Source organism: Neovison vison, chromosome 12, assembly GCF_020171115.1.
Source record: "Neovison vison isolate M4711 chromosome 12, ASM_NN_V1, whole genome shotgun sequence".
Classification (NCBI taxonomy): domain Eukaryota; kingdom Metazoa; phylum Chordata; class Mammalia; order Carnivora; family Mustelidae; genus Neogale; species Neogale vison.
In genome coordinates, this window is record NC_058102.1 from 122,182,174 (window position 1) to 122,197,166 (window position 14,993).

Genomic DNA, 14,993 nt, shown 5'->3' on the forward strand with positions numbered 1-14,993 from the left:
AACTGTGCTGGTGAATACACAACTCTGTGAATATATGAAAAGCCACTGAATTGTACATTTTAAATGGAGAGAACTGTACGGTATATGAATGATATCTCAATAAAGCTATTATTAAACTAAAAAAAAGAAAGGGGAAAAAAAAAAACCTGCTGTCGTCTGGCCCCAAGTCACCATTCTACAAGTACTGTCCCGGCTCGCTACGTGAGAATGGCAATTCCTCCCAGAAGTCTAAGGTCATTCATTCCGATGGCCGCATTAAAGCAAGGTCCCGTGGTTAGTTCTGGAGACACAACACACAAGCTGTGGTGCATGAGAATAAACCCAGGACCAGAGTGGGACCGCCAGACTCCAGTCAACAGGAGGAGCTCAAGTCTTTTGCCAACGTAAGTGGAAAGACAGCGAGGCAATCGGGGAAGTCGAGCGCTCGCTAACTGAGGTCAGCACAGCATCTGGGAACCTTCAGGCTGTCCTTTTCCCCTCCTTTTTAACCTGCCCCAACCAGTCCTGAAGCCCTCCCTTGCTGAACAATTCGGTGACGACTACTTCACAGGCTGATCTTCTCCAGACAGGAGAGGCAAAGTCAGCCTCTGCCTGATCCTGGTGAGATGACGGACACCCTTCAGAGTTCAATGTGTCGGCAGGGCAGGTTATAACCTGGCAGGGAACTAATCCTACCTAGATTTCCCAGACAGTAGGAAAATACTTGGCCCTAGGAAGAATTTGAGGTAAAAAATAAATAAATAAAAAATAGGTCCATAATCTTGCTTATTATTAACATTCACAACGCAAAAGTACCCGCTTCTAAATTTAAGGACAAAAAATATACTGGATCCACGTGGACACTGTTTCTTCCATAAGAAATGATTCAGAAAATAAGAAAATCACAAATACATGTATTTGCTACAAAAGCATTAAGCACCATATTATATCCTGAATATCGTAATAAATGTAATTAAAGTGACGATGACATCATGCAGTAATATTAACAACTGGAGTTCTCATCATTAATAGGTAATATACTAAAAAAGAGCAATTCACACAGAAGCCAAAGTCTACCTTGTAGACTACCGTGTAGAAAAGAAATACAACACAAATATATACATATATATTTTCCCCCTATAAAGTCATCCAATTACTATAACTTTCATTTATGGTAAGAGCAGCACTCAAAATCACAGAGAAAAACAATCAGATTATTAAATAGTAATTTTTTAAAATTGTATTTAGTATTTACTTACCTCGCCTGATGCTTCATCAACTAAAGGTATCTGGGTAGGAGTTTCTATTTCAATGGATACCTATTAAAATAAGAGATCATATGTACTATCTTACTCAGTGTTTTCAGTTTTTCAGGGATTTACATGGCTCTGCCATCTCCAACACACACACACACAGAAAAAGACTTAAGAGGTTACTAGGACTCTCTGAGTTGTAATTTCGGACTTTGCAATACTAAATGTTTTAACAGCTTGAAGACAGGATAGAGCTAACATAGTGCCTTTCCTGGGGCTGATGTGGCAACGTGGGTTAAATGCCTCCTAAACTTACATATCCTTTGACATGGCAATTCTATTTCCATGAATTCAATTCTCCCGTCACTCCCCATCCCTGTCCTCCCACTGCCTGCTCCTTCTGAACTTAAGCCTCGGTCACACGCATGGCCACATGCTCTGCATGCTTAGGCTTCTCGCTGCAGAACGCAGCCTGGATCTGTCCACGAGGTGCTGGCCTTGTTCAGATTCAGGCTGCCTCAAGGGGCTCCCAGGCGGCCTGGCCCATTTTACTATGACAGCAACTTACATGAGGGGCATTCAGGAGGTAGTTGATGAATCAGTGCACACAATTCATCTTTTCAGTCCACAGATATCCTAAAACTTAAGAGTAACTGAGATTCAGGTGTTAAAAATATCCTTGCACTCTGGGGGCGCCTGGGCGGTTTAGTTGGTTAAGCGTCTGCCTTTGGCTCAGATCATGATCTCCGGGTCCTAGGATTGAGCTCTGTGTCCAGCTTTCTGCTCAGTGGGGAGTTTGCTTCTCTCTGCACCCCCACAGTGCCCAACTTGTACTCTCTCTCTCAAATAAATAAATAAAATCTTAAAAATATATGTATCCTTGTATTCCGGAATAAAAACACTGGACTGTGTTCACAACACACTTTTTTGCTACCCTGAGATTCAGTTAGCTTCACCAGGCTGTTCACGTGGTCAGACATGAAATGGCTTCTCGCCTCCTTGCACGATCATTATCAATTCTGCCAAAAAGGTCGAGCAGCTTCTCTCTTTACTATATCCCACAAAAACTCATCCAGTATGGGGATTATCTGTCCTTTGAACATGTGGCAAAATGCACCTATAAAACCATCTGGACCTGGGGCTTATTGAAGAAGAGATCTTTGTAAATTGTTTTAATTTCTTCAATGTTTACTTACTCAAGTTTTCCAGTTTTCTTGCCTCAATTTGGTATTTTCCTACTTAGCCAGGTATCCACTTTGCCTAAATTATCAAATATACTATCATTAATTTTCAAAAAATGCATTGCTCCTATTAATACTTACTTTCCTTTTATCATTCTGAATTTTTATATGCATCTTTTTTTTTTTTTTTGACAGAGAGAGAGATCACAAGTAGAGAGGCAGAAAGAGAGAGAGAGAGAAGGAAGCAGGCTCCCTGCCTGGACTCGTTCCCAAGACCCTGAGATCATGACCTGAGCCAAAAGCAGAGGCTTAACCCACTGAGCCACCCAGGCACACTATATGCATCTTTTTTTTTTTAAAGATTTTATTTATTCCTTTGAGAGGGAGACTGACAGAAAGAGAGAGAGAGAGACAGAGCATGAGCAGGGGGAGGGGTAGAGAGAGAAGCCGAACCCTCCGCTTAGCAGGGAGCCCGATGCAGGACTCTATCCCAGGACTCCAGGATCATGACCTGAGCTGAAGGCAGCTGCTCAACCAACTGAGCCCCCCATCTCACCCATGCGCCCCTGCATCTTTTTTTAATCTTGGCAGAAATCTATTTCTGTTCCTCTGAAGATGAGCTTTTCCTTTGTTAATCTTGCCTTTTATTTTCTGTGGTAGTTATTGGTCTCTGTATTGATAACTTGTCCTTTTGCCTTAATTATTTCCTTCTTTCCCATAGAGTTAGATTTCCTTTGTTGCTCCTTTCCCTTCGTACTGAGTTGAACTCATTCCATGTAATTCTGGTCTTTGTTTTCTAAGAAATGTACTCAATGTTGTCAGTTTCCCTTCAAGTGCTAATTTAGTAGTGTTACACATATTTTGACATGTCGTATTCTCACTGTCCATCAATTCTAAGTATTACATGCTTTTCTTTACAATTTCCTCTTTAACCTAAAGGTTGCTTAGTATTTCAGTTCCGATGTGTGGGATGATTTTAGCTCTCCTTTTATTTATGACTTCAGCAACACCGCATTGTACTCAGAGAACAGACCAGTAGGATTTCCTACTTTTGTGACACAGCACATGGTCAATTGTTGTAAATGTTTCCTATATACCAAAGATCTTGCTTTCCCTTTGGTTGCCTCAGATTGCTATTAGTTCACATTTATTAATCAAGCCCTTCAAATCTATCTTATTTCCTGCTTCCTTTCTCTTTCAGTTTTTTTTTTTTTTTTAATTTATTTGAGAGAGACAGAGAGAGCACAAGCAGGGGGAATGACAGAAGCAGATTCCCCGCTGAGCAGGGAGCCTGATGTGGGGATCGATCCCAGAACCCCAGCATCATGACCTGAGCTGAAGGCAGACTCTTAACTGACTGCGCCACCCAGGTGCCCCCCTCTTTCAGTTTCTGTGAGTGGTGTGTGAAGCGCTCGAGCTACAAGCAATGAGTGTCCTAGCTGCTCTTAGACTGAGAGGTGGCCTCATACTCCATTGACTTCGCTGCACTGCAACTGTCCCAGAGGTCCCCTCCACACATACCTCCAGGTTGGCACTGGCCACAGGAAACCGCTGTGCGGGATCTGGAAGGCCAAAGTGACCTGGCAGGCAGAAGGTCTACCAGCTCAGGTACGAGCATCTGCTGGCTCAGCTGGCAGACAGAACAGGACTGCAGTGACCCCACCTTCAGCTTCTCGAAGGCCTGGGCCAGGAGTGTGGAACTCAGTAGCACCAGGGGGCTGCAGCACTAGCCAGGGTGGGGAGTGTGCGAGACAGGGGTTCCAGGCTTCCCTGTGAGTTCCAGCCCATCTCTGCCCTTCTCCACTTCTCTCTCCACTCGGCTTCCTGCCGCTGACCTGCAGGTCCACGGCAACCTCAGGCCTAATACCAGGCTGAGGTTACAGCCTTGGTGTTGGGCCACTCTGTGGAGTGGGGATGGACCCCACCCCAATTACAGTCAGCGGTCGAGCCGGAACACGCCACACATGCACCAACAGGGTGTGAAAACACTGTTTTTCCCACCCTGTGGGAGGTTCTGCAGAGAGTAGAGCAGTGCCCCAGCTGGGAGGAAGTGGCTCTTCCCCCCACCCCAGAGACAGGAGTAGTGAGTGGCCCTGGTTTTTATTGTGGTTGGGGGGTGTGCCTGGGCTCCCATGGTTCGAACTTCACATCAGTGCCAAAGGAGGGGGTGGGCTTTTTTTTAAATTATTATTAAGATTTTTTTATTTATTTGACAAAGAAAGAGGAGATGGGAGCAGCAGGCAGAGGGAGAGGGAGAAGCAGTCTCCCTCCTGACAGGAAGCCTGATGAAGGACTTGATCCTAAACCCTGGGACCATGACCTGAACTGAAGGCAGAAGCTTAACTGACTGAACCACCCAGGGGCCCCAAGGCTTTTTTTTTTCTTTAAATCAGCCTGCCCAAATGTGGGGCAGAAGTGGAAAGAGGATGTGAGAGCTGAAAGCCGGCAGCAGGCAAACATCAAACAGACCCTGACACTTGTTTGGCCTTCTCTGCCAGCTCCCACAATGACTTAAGGTTTAAACCATAGTGTGCACCCTAACTGTATTTCCCCAGCGCTTCTCTTTCTCTGGTCAAGCACTGGGGGATCAGTGAGGACTTTATCCAGTTTGTCAATTTTATTTTTTTTTCAATTGCATGTTAAGTTCAAATCTTCTTGATCCATTGCTACTTCTGACAATAAGTAACATCCTCTTGGGAACAAGATCTCTTTTTACCTTCGATTCTATTTTGTATGACAAAAAAAACTGCCACTCTGGATTTTTTAGCTTCTAATTATTTAGTACACCTTTTCCTTTTTTTGTTTTTTTAACTCCATTTCAACTTGCATTTATCTTTTTGTTTTATCTAAACTTCTTGTAGACTAAGACTGTTGGAACTTTCCTTTTTCTTCCCTTAACCTAAACTGAGAAAATCATTAGTTAGAAAATTAACTAGTAATTACTGTTATAATAGGACTTTTCCTGGCATCTTTACATTTTCCATATACCATCTCCTTGTTTCTCCCTTCACTATATGCTTTGCATTGGATACATCCATTTAATTCTGTCAGATTCAAAGCTGTCCACTCTATTTTTACTCCAGTTGTTACCCTTTATCATAACCCATAAGATGTGTTCATTTTTCCGAAACTATGTCGTGACCTAAGTAATAGGATTTATCAGTTAAACATTTCACACTCTGCAGTATTAAAATGCAACTTAGCAGCTTTACACAGTGGCAGTATCGTAGCCAATGAGGTTTATCCAAGATGCGATTATTGTTAATTAAAATGCAATTTAGCAACAGTTAATGAAATTAAACCAACAAAACTAAGACCTGAGATCAAGCCACTGATGGACAAGAAATACAAATCTGCAACAACTAAATGTTGGCCTCTTCTAAACTGAGGAATTACAAAGACTAAACATCAATACCGTAATTAATGTGGATAAATACAGTGTAGGACTAACTGGGCTTTGAAAAATCCCAATGCTTTGTTTAATCAACCTCGAAAAATATTTCCCCTTGAGGTAAAGAATTAGTGTCATAAAAAAATAAAACTTACGATTCGTTTCTCCCAAAATCTGTACTTCGGGTTAGTTAACAACAACTCTTTAGTAACAGGCGAACAGTATAAGCAAACCTTCAAGCTGAAAGAAGAAATTTAGAAAAGCTGGGTCAGTGCAATGCATAGCGAGCCATCTGGGTGACCAGAAAAGTACATTTCACCACATATCAGTTATCTCAAATCATTCAGACACTGAGCTGGCTCAACACGTGTCAGAACAGTTCCCCACATGCCACCACCTGTAACTCTCTAGGTCCCATCAAGACCGAAGTGGGAGAGGTGGCGCCTGGCCGGCTCAGTCGGTATGAGTGTGCGACTCTGGATCTTGGGGCTGTAAGTTAGAACCCCACATTTGGAGCAGAGATTACTTAAAAATAAATTTATTTTTAAAGATGTATTTATTTATTATATTTTGAGAGAAAAAAATTTATTTTGAGAGAAAGAGAAAAGGGAAGAGTGAATGAGAGGGAGAGAATCTCGAGCTCACTCCCCACTGAGCGTGGAGCCCACAAGGGGGCTTGATCCCACAACAGTGGGATCATGACCCTGGGATCATGACATGCGCTGAAATCAAGAGCCAGCCGCTTAACAGACTGCACCACCCAGGAGCCCCACCTTAAAATTTAAATTAAAAAAAAAAAGTGTACAGAGGAACAACAGGGAAGAAGCAAAAGAAGAGAATATACTGTGCCCTCTGACTTCCTCAAAAGGGGGGTCCCCCATCACTCTGAGTTTAAAGATATATGTTTGTACCTGATCAGGAATGTCTGGAACGATTCCACCACATGAAGCTACATCTCAAGAAGGGAAAGGGGTGGGGATGCTTTCAAATTTTTAAATTCAAAAACAAAGCTTAGAGTTAAGAACACAGTCTGTGATGGATCGTATTTTCCAAAGATGGCCACACTACTATATTCCCAACCACACATGCTCTGTTTACAGATGGATAAGGAAATCCCTCCGCTGACAGAGGGGTCTATTTTAACCACCCCTCCACTTCAGCCTGTCTTTGTGACTGCCTCAACCAACAGAACGTGACAGAGGGAAGTCTCAGGACTGTGGAGTCTACATCTCCTGGGCAACATGGCTCCCTGCTAGCTCTCCCTTGGGACATACAATTTTTAAGACCCGAGTCTCCATTTAAGAAGTTCAGCTACCTTGAAATCACTATGCTGAAGAGTTTTCCAGGGACAGAGTTGCCCAAATGCCCCAGCTGCCTGATTCCTCTCAGCCTCGGTGTCAAACACTGAATGTATATGTGCTGCCGAAGCGAGCACCCGGTGTCAAACACTGAATGATGGGCCCCCAGATAATGGCAGTCCCCCAGGACAGGGAGAAACCAGCAACCCTGACTGTGCTCTGTCAGCATTCCCAACCCACAGAAACTGAGAAAGAAAACATATGATTAGTGGGTTAAAGTTACTAAGTTTGGGGGTAATTTGTTATGCAGCAATAGATAACTAATACACGGGCTCAAAAATCAGACAGACCTGGTTGAAATCCTGGTCCTGCCACTTACTGGCTGTGTGACCTTGGGCAACTAATTTAACCTCTCTGGTTCCTTAGTTTCCTCATCTGCAAAATAGAAATAATAATGGTATCTATTCAAAAGTTATCAAGAGGATCTAATGAGGATGTTGGCTCCAAGAAGACAGGGATTTTCATTTGTGTTGTTACTAGTATAGCCTCAATGTCCAGCACAGTGCCTGACTTGTCACAGGCTCTCAAAGAAACTGTCAAACTAAACAACACATAGGGCCTGGCATTTATATATGAGTACTCAGTGAATACAGGCTACCGCTCATCACGAACACAGACTCGTGATAGCACTTTGCAGAGAAGACTGGCATCCACTGGGTCAGAAGTTAAAGGGTCAACAGGGCCCTTCCTGATACAGAGCTTGGGGATTTGGAATTGACATTTAGGCAAAGCGGGCTGTAGGAAAAGAACACAGTACTTCGGCTTGAAGATCCAAAAACATTATGACTGTCTTCGCAACAGAACTACACACACAGGGAGAAATGAAAATGAACACACTACTGCTACCCCCAACAGCATGATGAATCGTACAATTAGAATGTCGAGTGAAAGAAAACAACTAGAAGGATCTATTCATTCTACAAAGTTCACAACCAGCCAAGGTTAAACCATGATGACTAAAAGTCAGAAAACCGATGCCTCTGAGACGAGGACTGACTGGGAGGAGGGATGGGGCTCTGTTCTGGGACACGGGCCCTATTCTGTTTCTCGATCTGGGTGGAAGGTTCATAGATGTGCTCACCTACAAAAGCTCATCTGACTGTGTCCCCTTGCGATGTATGTACTTCCCTGTGTAGCAGTCACAGCTCAATTAAAATGTTTACTTAAAAAAACACACAAATAAGGAGGAAAATAAATTACCTGCACTCCAGCCTTCTTTTCAAGGTAGGGGCTCTTAATCCTTTCATGTGATCTAAAAAATAAAGAATCAAAAACTATAAGCACATTTTTTTTTTTTTGAGAGGATTCCTTAAGCCAAGCAAACAGTTGTCTGTTCTTTTCGAGCTTTCTTTTAAGAGAAAATATATAAGAGGTTCACTTTTTTTTTTTTTTAAGATTTCTTTTATTTGAGAGAGCGAGCACACACACTCATGCGTGAGTGGGAGGGCGGGGGGAGGGGGGAGAGAATCTTTTTTTTAAACCTGGAGTGTGGTTATTATATATATTTTTTAACATATAATGTATTATTTCCCCAGGGGTACAGGTCTGTGAATCATCAGGCTTACACATTTCACAGCACTCACCATAGCACATACCCTCCCCAATGTCCATAACCCAGCCACTCTATCCCTCCCACCCAGCTCCACTCCAGAAACCCTCATTTTGTTTCATGAGATTAAGAGTCTCTTATAGTTTGTCTCCCTCCCGAGCCCATCTTGTTTCATTTTATCCCCTCCCTACCCCTCACGACCTCCCGCCCTGCACCTCAAATTCCTTATATTAGAGAGATCATATGATAACTGTCTTTCTCAGATTGACTTATTTTACTCAGCCTAATAACCTCTAGTTCCATCCACATCGTTGCAAATGGGAAGATTTCAGTTTTCTGATGCCTGCATGGTATTCCATTGTATATATATACCACAGCTTCTTTATCCATTCATCTGTTGATGGACATCTAGGTTCTTTCCATAGTTTGGCTATTGTGGACATTGCTGCTATAAACATTCGGGTGCACGTGCCCCTTCGGATCACTACATTTGTATCTTTAGGGTAAATACCCAGTGATGCGATTGCTGGGTTGTAGGGTAGCTCTATTTTCAACCTTATGAGGAACCTCTATGTTGTTTTCCAGAGTGGTTGCACCAGCTTGCATTCCCACCAACAGTGTAGGAGGGCTCCCCTTTCTCTGCATCCTCGCCAACATCTCTTGTTTCCTGACTTATTAATTTTTTTGAGCACATTTTTCATGTGTCTGTTGGCCATCTGATGTCTTCTTTGCAGAAATGTTGTTCACGATTTTATTTGTTCTTTGGGTGTTGAGTTTGAAAAGTTCTTTACAGAGTTTGGATACTAGCCCTTTATCTGATAGGTTGTTTGCAAATATCTTCGCCCATTCTATCAGTTGTCTTTTGGTTTGTTGACTGTTTCCTCTGCTGTGCAAAAGTTTTTTATCTTGATGAAGTCCCAATAGTTCATTTTTGCCTTTGCTTCCCTTGCCTTTGGTGATGTTTCTAGGAAGAAATTGCTGCAGCGGAGGTCAAAGAGGTTGCTACCTGTGTTCTAAAGGATTTTGATGGATTCCTGTCTCAAGCTGAGGTCTTTCGTCCATTTTGAGTCTATTTTTGTGTGTGGTATAAGGAAATGGTCCAGTTTTATTCTTCTGCATGTGGTGGTCCAATTTTCCCAACACTATTTGTTGAGGAGACTGTCTTTTTTCCATTGGACATTCTTTTCTGCTTTGTCAAAGATTAGTTGACCACAGAGTTAAGGGTCCATTTCTGGGCTCTCTATTCTGTTCCATTGATCTATGTGTCTTTTTGTGCCAGTACCATACTGTCTTGATGATGACAGCTTTGTAACAGAGCTTGAAGTCTGGAATTGTGATGCCGCCAACTTTGGGTTTCTTTTTCAACATTCCTCTGGCTACTTGGGGTCATTTCTGGTTCCATACAAATTTTAGGATTATTTGCTCCATTTCTTTTTAAAAAATGGATGGTATTTTGATAGGGATTGCATTAAATGTGTAAACTGCTTTAGGTAGCATAGACATTTTCACAATATTTGTTCTTCCAATCCATAAGCATGGAACATTTTTCCATTTGTTTGTGTATTCCTCAATTTCTTTCATGAGTACTTTATAGTTTTCTGAATACAGATTCCTTGCCACTTTGGTTAGGTTTATTCCTAGGTATCTTATGGTTTGGGGTGCAACTGTAAATGGGATCGACTCCTTAATTTCTCTGTCCTATGACTTGTTGTTGGTATATAGAAATGCAACTGATTTATGTGCATTGATTTTATAACCTGACACTTTACTGAATTCCCATATGAGTTCTAGCAGTTTTGGAGTGGAGTCTTTTGGGTTTTCCACATAAAATATCATATTACTTGCAAAGAGTAAGAGTTTGACTTCTTCTTTGTCGATTTGGATGGCTTTTATTTATTTTTATTGTCTGATTGCCAAGGCTAGGACTTCTAGTACTATGTAGAATAGCAGTGGTAATAATGGAGACAGCCCTGCCATGTTCCTGACTTTACGGAAAAAGCTCTCAATTTTTCCCCATTGAGAATGATATTTGCTGTAGGTTTTTCATAGATGGCTTTGATGATATTGAGGTATGTGCCCTCTATCCCTACAGTGTGAAGAGTTTTGATCAAGAAAGGATGCTGTACTTTGTCAAATGCTGATTGATTTGTGGATGTTGAACTAACCTTGCAGCCCTGGAATAAATCCCACTTGGTAGTGGTGAATAATCCTTTTAATGTACTATTGGATCCTATTGGCTAGTACTTTGGTGAGAATTTTTGCATCTGTGTGGGAGGAGAGAATCTTGAAGCGGACTCCCCACTGAGCAGGGAGCCCTACACTGGGCTGGATCCCATGACCCCGAGATCATGACCTGAGCCAAGACCAAGAATTGGACGCTCAAGCAACTGAGCCCCCAGGTGCCCTGAGAGGTTCAACTTTATAAGAGAACTGATTCGTGTGGGCTACTGACTCTTCTGCAGGTGGCAAATGCAGCTGCAAACAGGGCAGGAACCACTGCAAGCTGACCATCTCTGGCCATCATTTACAAGAACAATCCCTCCATCTTAGGACAGATTCTAAATCACTCTGAGTAGCCACAGAAGAATGAGTGACCAGACTCACTTCAGAACTGCTTCCAGCACTTTCTTTCATGTTCTTCCTTCATTTTAATCCAACCATCCTTTGTGCCCAATTTATGTTGACCCATTCAGTTTCAGGCACTGAATTGAGTCCATCTGGAACTTGTTTAGGCTTAGGTCAGCATGAGAAGAGTTTTATTCTCTTCTCAGCCTACTGTGACTCCTGGGTAGAAAGATGCGGCATTTCTATCCACACAGGTCTGCTTCGCAGCCCTCCAAAGCAACACATACAGAAAGACAGCCTTTAAACATAGTCATTCTAATACATTCTGAATCTCCAGCATGGGAAGGACTAGATAGCAATGACCACATGTTCTCAGTTTAGGTAAATTAACAAACCCTAATTATTCAAATTACCACCCAAACACACACACACACACACACACACACACACGTCCTCAACACAATCACCTGTGCTGATCCTTAACTCCAGAGAAAACAATGCAGTCACCACACCCCGCACAGCAGACCTTGACTGGACTTGTGCCTGCTCCCTCGGTGGGTGAATCCCCTCAGATCACTCCTAGTCCAGGCTTTTAGGACCTCTGGTGGCACTGGCTGAGATGTCCAAAGAATTTGAGCCATGGCAAAAGAGAGGCTGAATCAAGACTCAGTTCCATACTCCCAAACTAAATCAGCAGGCAGCCCTCTGTGGCTGCTTTAATCAAGACAGCCCAGGACCAGCCCAGGACTGGCCCTGGACCACTGTAGACCCCTCCAAGGCTGCCAGCAAGAGAACCTGGGCCAGCTTACTTGGTGCTGCAAGGACTGCACCCAGAGTCTCCTTTCCAGAGCCTTTTTGTTTTCCCGAACCAAATCAAGTCATTGGAAATTGTCCCCTAGTGGGGTCTTCTCCAACCCTGGGCTACTCTATTAGGCCACGGGTCCCCCTCTTGACCTCCAGACCTTACTGATGCTTAGCAAAGCCTGCCCTGAGCATAGGACTGGGTTTCAGATGGCCCATAAGCAGGACTGAGTGGGCCATGGAATGAGACGTTCTATCAAAATGTGATTTTTTTCCTACCAAAAGAGGCCGCAGATTTTGTCAGATATCCTGTATCAGTCTGTTCAGAATGACACAAAATACCACAGACAAGGTGGCTTAAACCATAAAACTTCTTACAGTTCTGGAGGCTAAATTCCAAGCTCAAGTGGAAGCCTCCTGGCTTCCAGATGGCCCTTCAGAGTGTGTGGACAGAGTGCAATCTCTATTCCTCTTTTCATAAGGCCATCAATCCTAATGAGTTAGGATCCAGCTCATTTAAATTTTAACTGCGTCCTAAAAACCCAGTCACCAAATACAGTCACATGGGGGTTTCAGCTTCAACATATGAAGGGGGTGGGGCAGCACAATTCAGTCCACAGCACATCAAAGAAATCTGTTTCTGAAAAAGGTTAAAAACTACCAGTAAGCAGTGTGGGAAATTTCCAAAAGCAGAAGCTGAGTTCTTGCCCTTGATGAGATTATTTTCAGGCTGAGTAAACAGACTCACATGTCATTAGAGAACAGAAACCGTGATTATAAACTGCTCAATAACAGGGAGTCAGTTTTTTGCTTAAGGTACAAACAGATGATCATGATTTCAGATTCCGTTAGATGGATTCCTTCTCCAAACTCGCTACTTGTAGACATCAAGGGCGAGCCCCTGCGCCACACGTCAATCATGGCTAAGCACATTCTGAGTTCAGAAACTCCAGTAACGCTCAAGACAAAAGGTGAAACAGAGGTATCCCCACCCAGCGGGGGATTCACAATGAAAAACACACCAAAACAAAAAACGTTATTCTGGAGAATAAGTAGAAAGACCCTCAAAGAGGCTCACAGTGCTATTTGACAAATCAAGGGACGAAATTCAGATTTTCCGCATTGACGAGAGAAAATTCGTAGACTAGAGCGAGAAAGCAGAGGCACTTCCCAAAAGCGCGAACGCAGGCATCCTAGGTGATAACACACACGGCCAACGGTTGCAAAACGAGGGCTCCTCCAGCTCTGGAGATCGGTTAGAACGTTTTAGAGACTCTCCCGCCTCACTTGGAGTCTCTAACCTCCAGGCCTTATCACTAGGGCCTAATCCCTAATGATTAGGGATTACCTACTGGGTGCAGCTGTGAAATCTTAGTATTCTGGGTGCTTCACCTTAAACGAAATTTTTATACTGGAGGCGGGCAGAACACCTCAAAGGAGGGGGAGCATGCTCTACAGGAGCTTTCGGACACGAGGTCTGAGTGTGTGTGCGGGCGCTTGCATGATAATAAATACTGGGGGTCGGGTAGGGCGGGATTTCTTCTGAAACTTTTCTTTATAACGTGGAAGCGAAGATGTAAAGGAAGAAGCAAGACCTCTGACCTCTGACTCTTCGCTGCTAGGAGAGCTACCAAAAGAACCCAAGTGTTATCCCTGGTCCAACGGGCCGGGGGTGGGGGTGGGGGGGTGCTGCCCAAGTTTCGGTTCCCTCCCGTCGTATAGATGAAGAAATAAAGCCTGAGAGAGGCCGAAGTGTCAGGCGGGGAGCAAGGTGCATCTGCCGGTCTGGGCCCCGGCCTCCCGGAGCCTGCACTCCGCTGCCCGAGCTCCCCCCGCATCCCGGGCGGCTTCCCCGCGGGGCCAGAACACAGGCAGCCTGCGTCCCCGGGGCGGGCGGCGCGCCACGCTCACTCACCCTTGTGGCAGTGGGACAGGAAGTAGGCGCGGGCTTTCAGGTTCTCCCTGTCAAAGCGGTCTATGGAGATGGTTGGGTACTCGGCCATCTGCCCCTTGAAGGAACTCATAGCGCCAGCACAGGCCGGCTGACCTGACCCCACGCCGCCTGCGGAAGCTGAGGTTTTCCTCGCCGGGCCGCCACTTCCGGGAACCTGCCGCCGCCGCCGCGCCATTGGCTCGCCGGATGCAGCCACGTCCAATCAAAGGAGCCCTGCGGCGGCGGGGCGGTGCCGAGGAACTTCAGTGGACAGTCCGCTGCCGGCGAATCGCTTGGTTGATTGTTCGAGTGGCGGGATGCTGGGCTGGGGCAGCTGGCTGGGATCTAGGATGTGGCGCGACGAGGGTGCCTCCTGCTGGGAACCTTGACTCAACACGAGTGGCCTTCCTGATGCAGTGTGTCCTTTTCTGTGCAGGAACGGTATCGCGAAAGGAAACTGAACACCCGTAGCAGGTACTCTACCCAAGGATGCCAAGAAGCGAAGGGCGATGCAAAGGTTCGCTTTGAAATCAGACTTCGTTCCACCTCCTGCTTGTCTACTGAGAGCCTGAAAGCCCAACTCAGTTTCCCTTCTTTACTTTTCTTCCCAGTTTCTACCTTAGGGGGAACCATGAGGATTGTATGAGAAAAAAATTGTGTGTGACTCATGGTAGATCCAATAACTTGTTAGTTCCCGCTTCCATTTATTTACTCATTCATTTTTTTTTATTTTAAAAGATTTTATTTTATTTATTTCACACACACACACACACACACACACACACACAGAACAAGCAGGGAAGCAGCAGGCTGAGGGAGAAGCAGGCTTCCAGCTGAGCAAGGAGCCCAAGAGGGACCCCATCCCACTGAATGGATCCCTTCCTATCAAGTCTCCTTAAACACCACAATATTAATAATCAGAAACAACTCAAACACTCTTGAGGTGTTGTTTTGTGTATTACATTATAATAAGCCTTGCAGTT

At 44.3% G+C, this 14,993-nt stretch overlaps 1 protein-coding gene across 1 annotated transcript in view; it reads right to left on the reverse strand.

The window, feature by feature from the left end:
• Positions 1 to 14,154, reverse strand: part of DCLRE1C (DNA cross-link repair 1C) — a 39,491-nt gene extending 25,337 nt beyond the window's left edge. The window contains 4 exon segments of the mRNA XM_044228838.1: positions 1,239 to 1,298; positions 5,960 to 6,044; positions 8,363 to 8,414; positions 13,993 to 14,154. Coding sequence (XP_044084773.1) covers positions 1,239 to 1,298; positions 5,960 to 6,044; positions 8,363 to 8,414; positions 13,993 to 14,101 — 306 coding nt within the window. The 5' untranslated portion in view covers positions 14,102 to 14,154.
• Between the last annotated feature and the right edge of the window lie 839 nt (positions 14,155 to 14,993).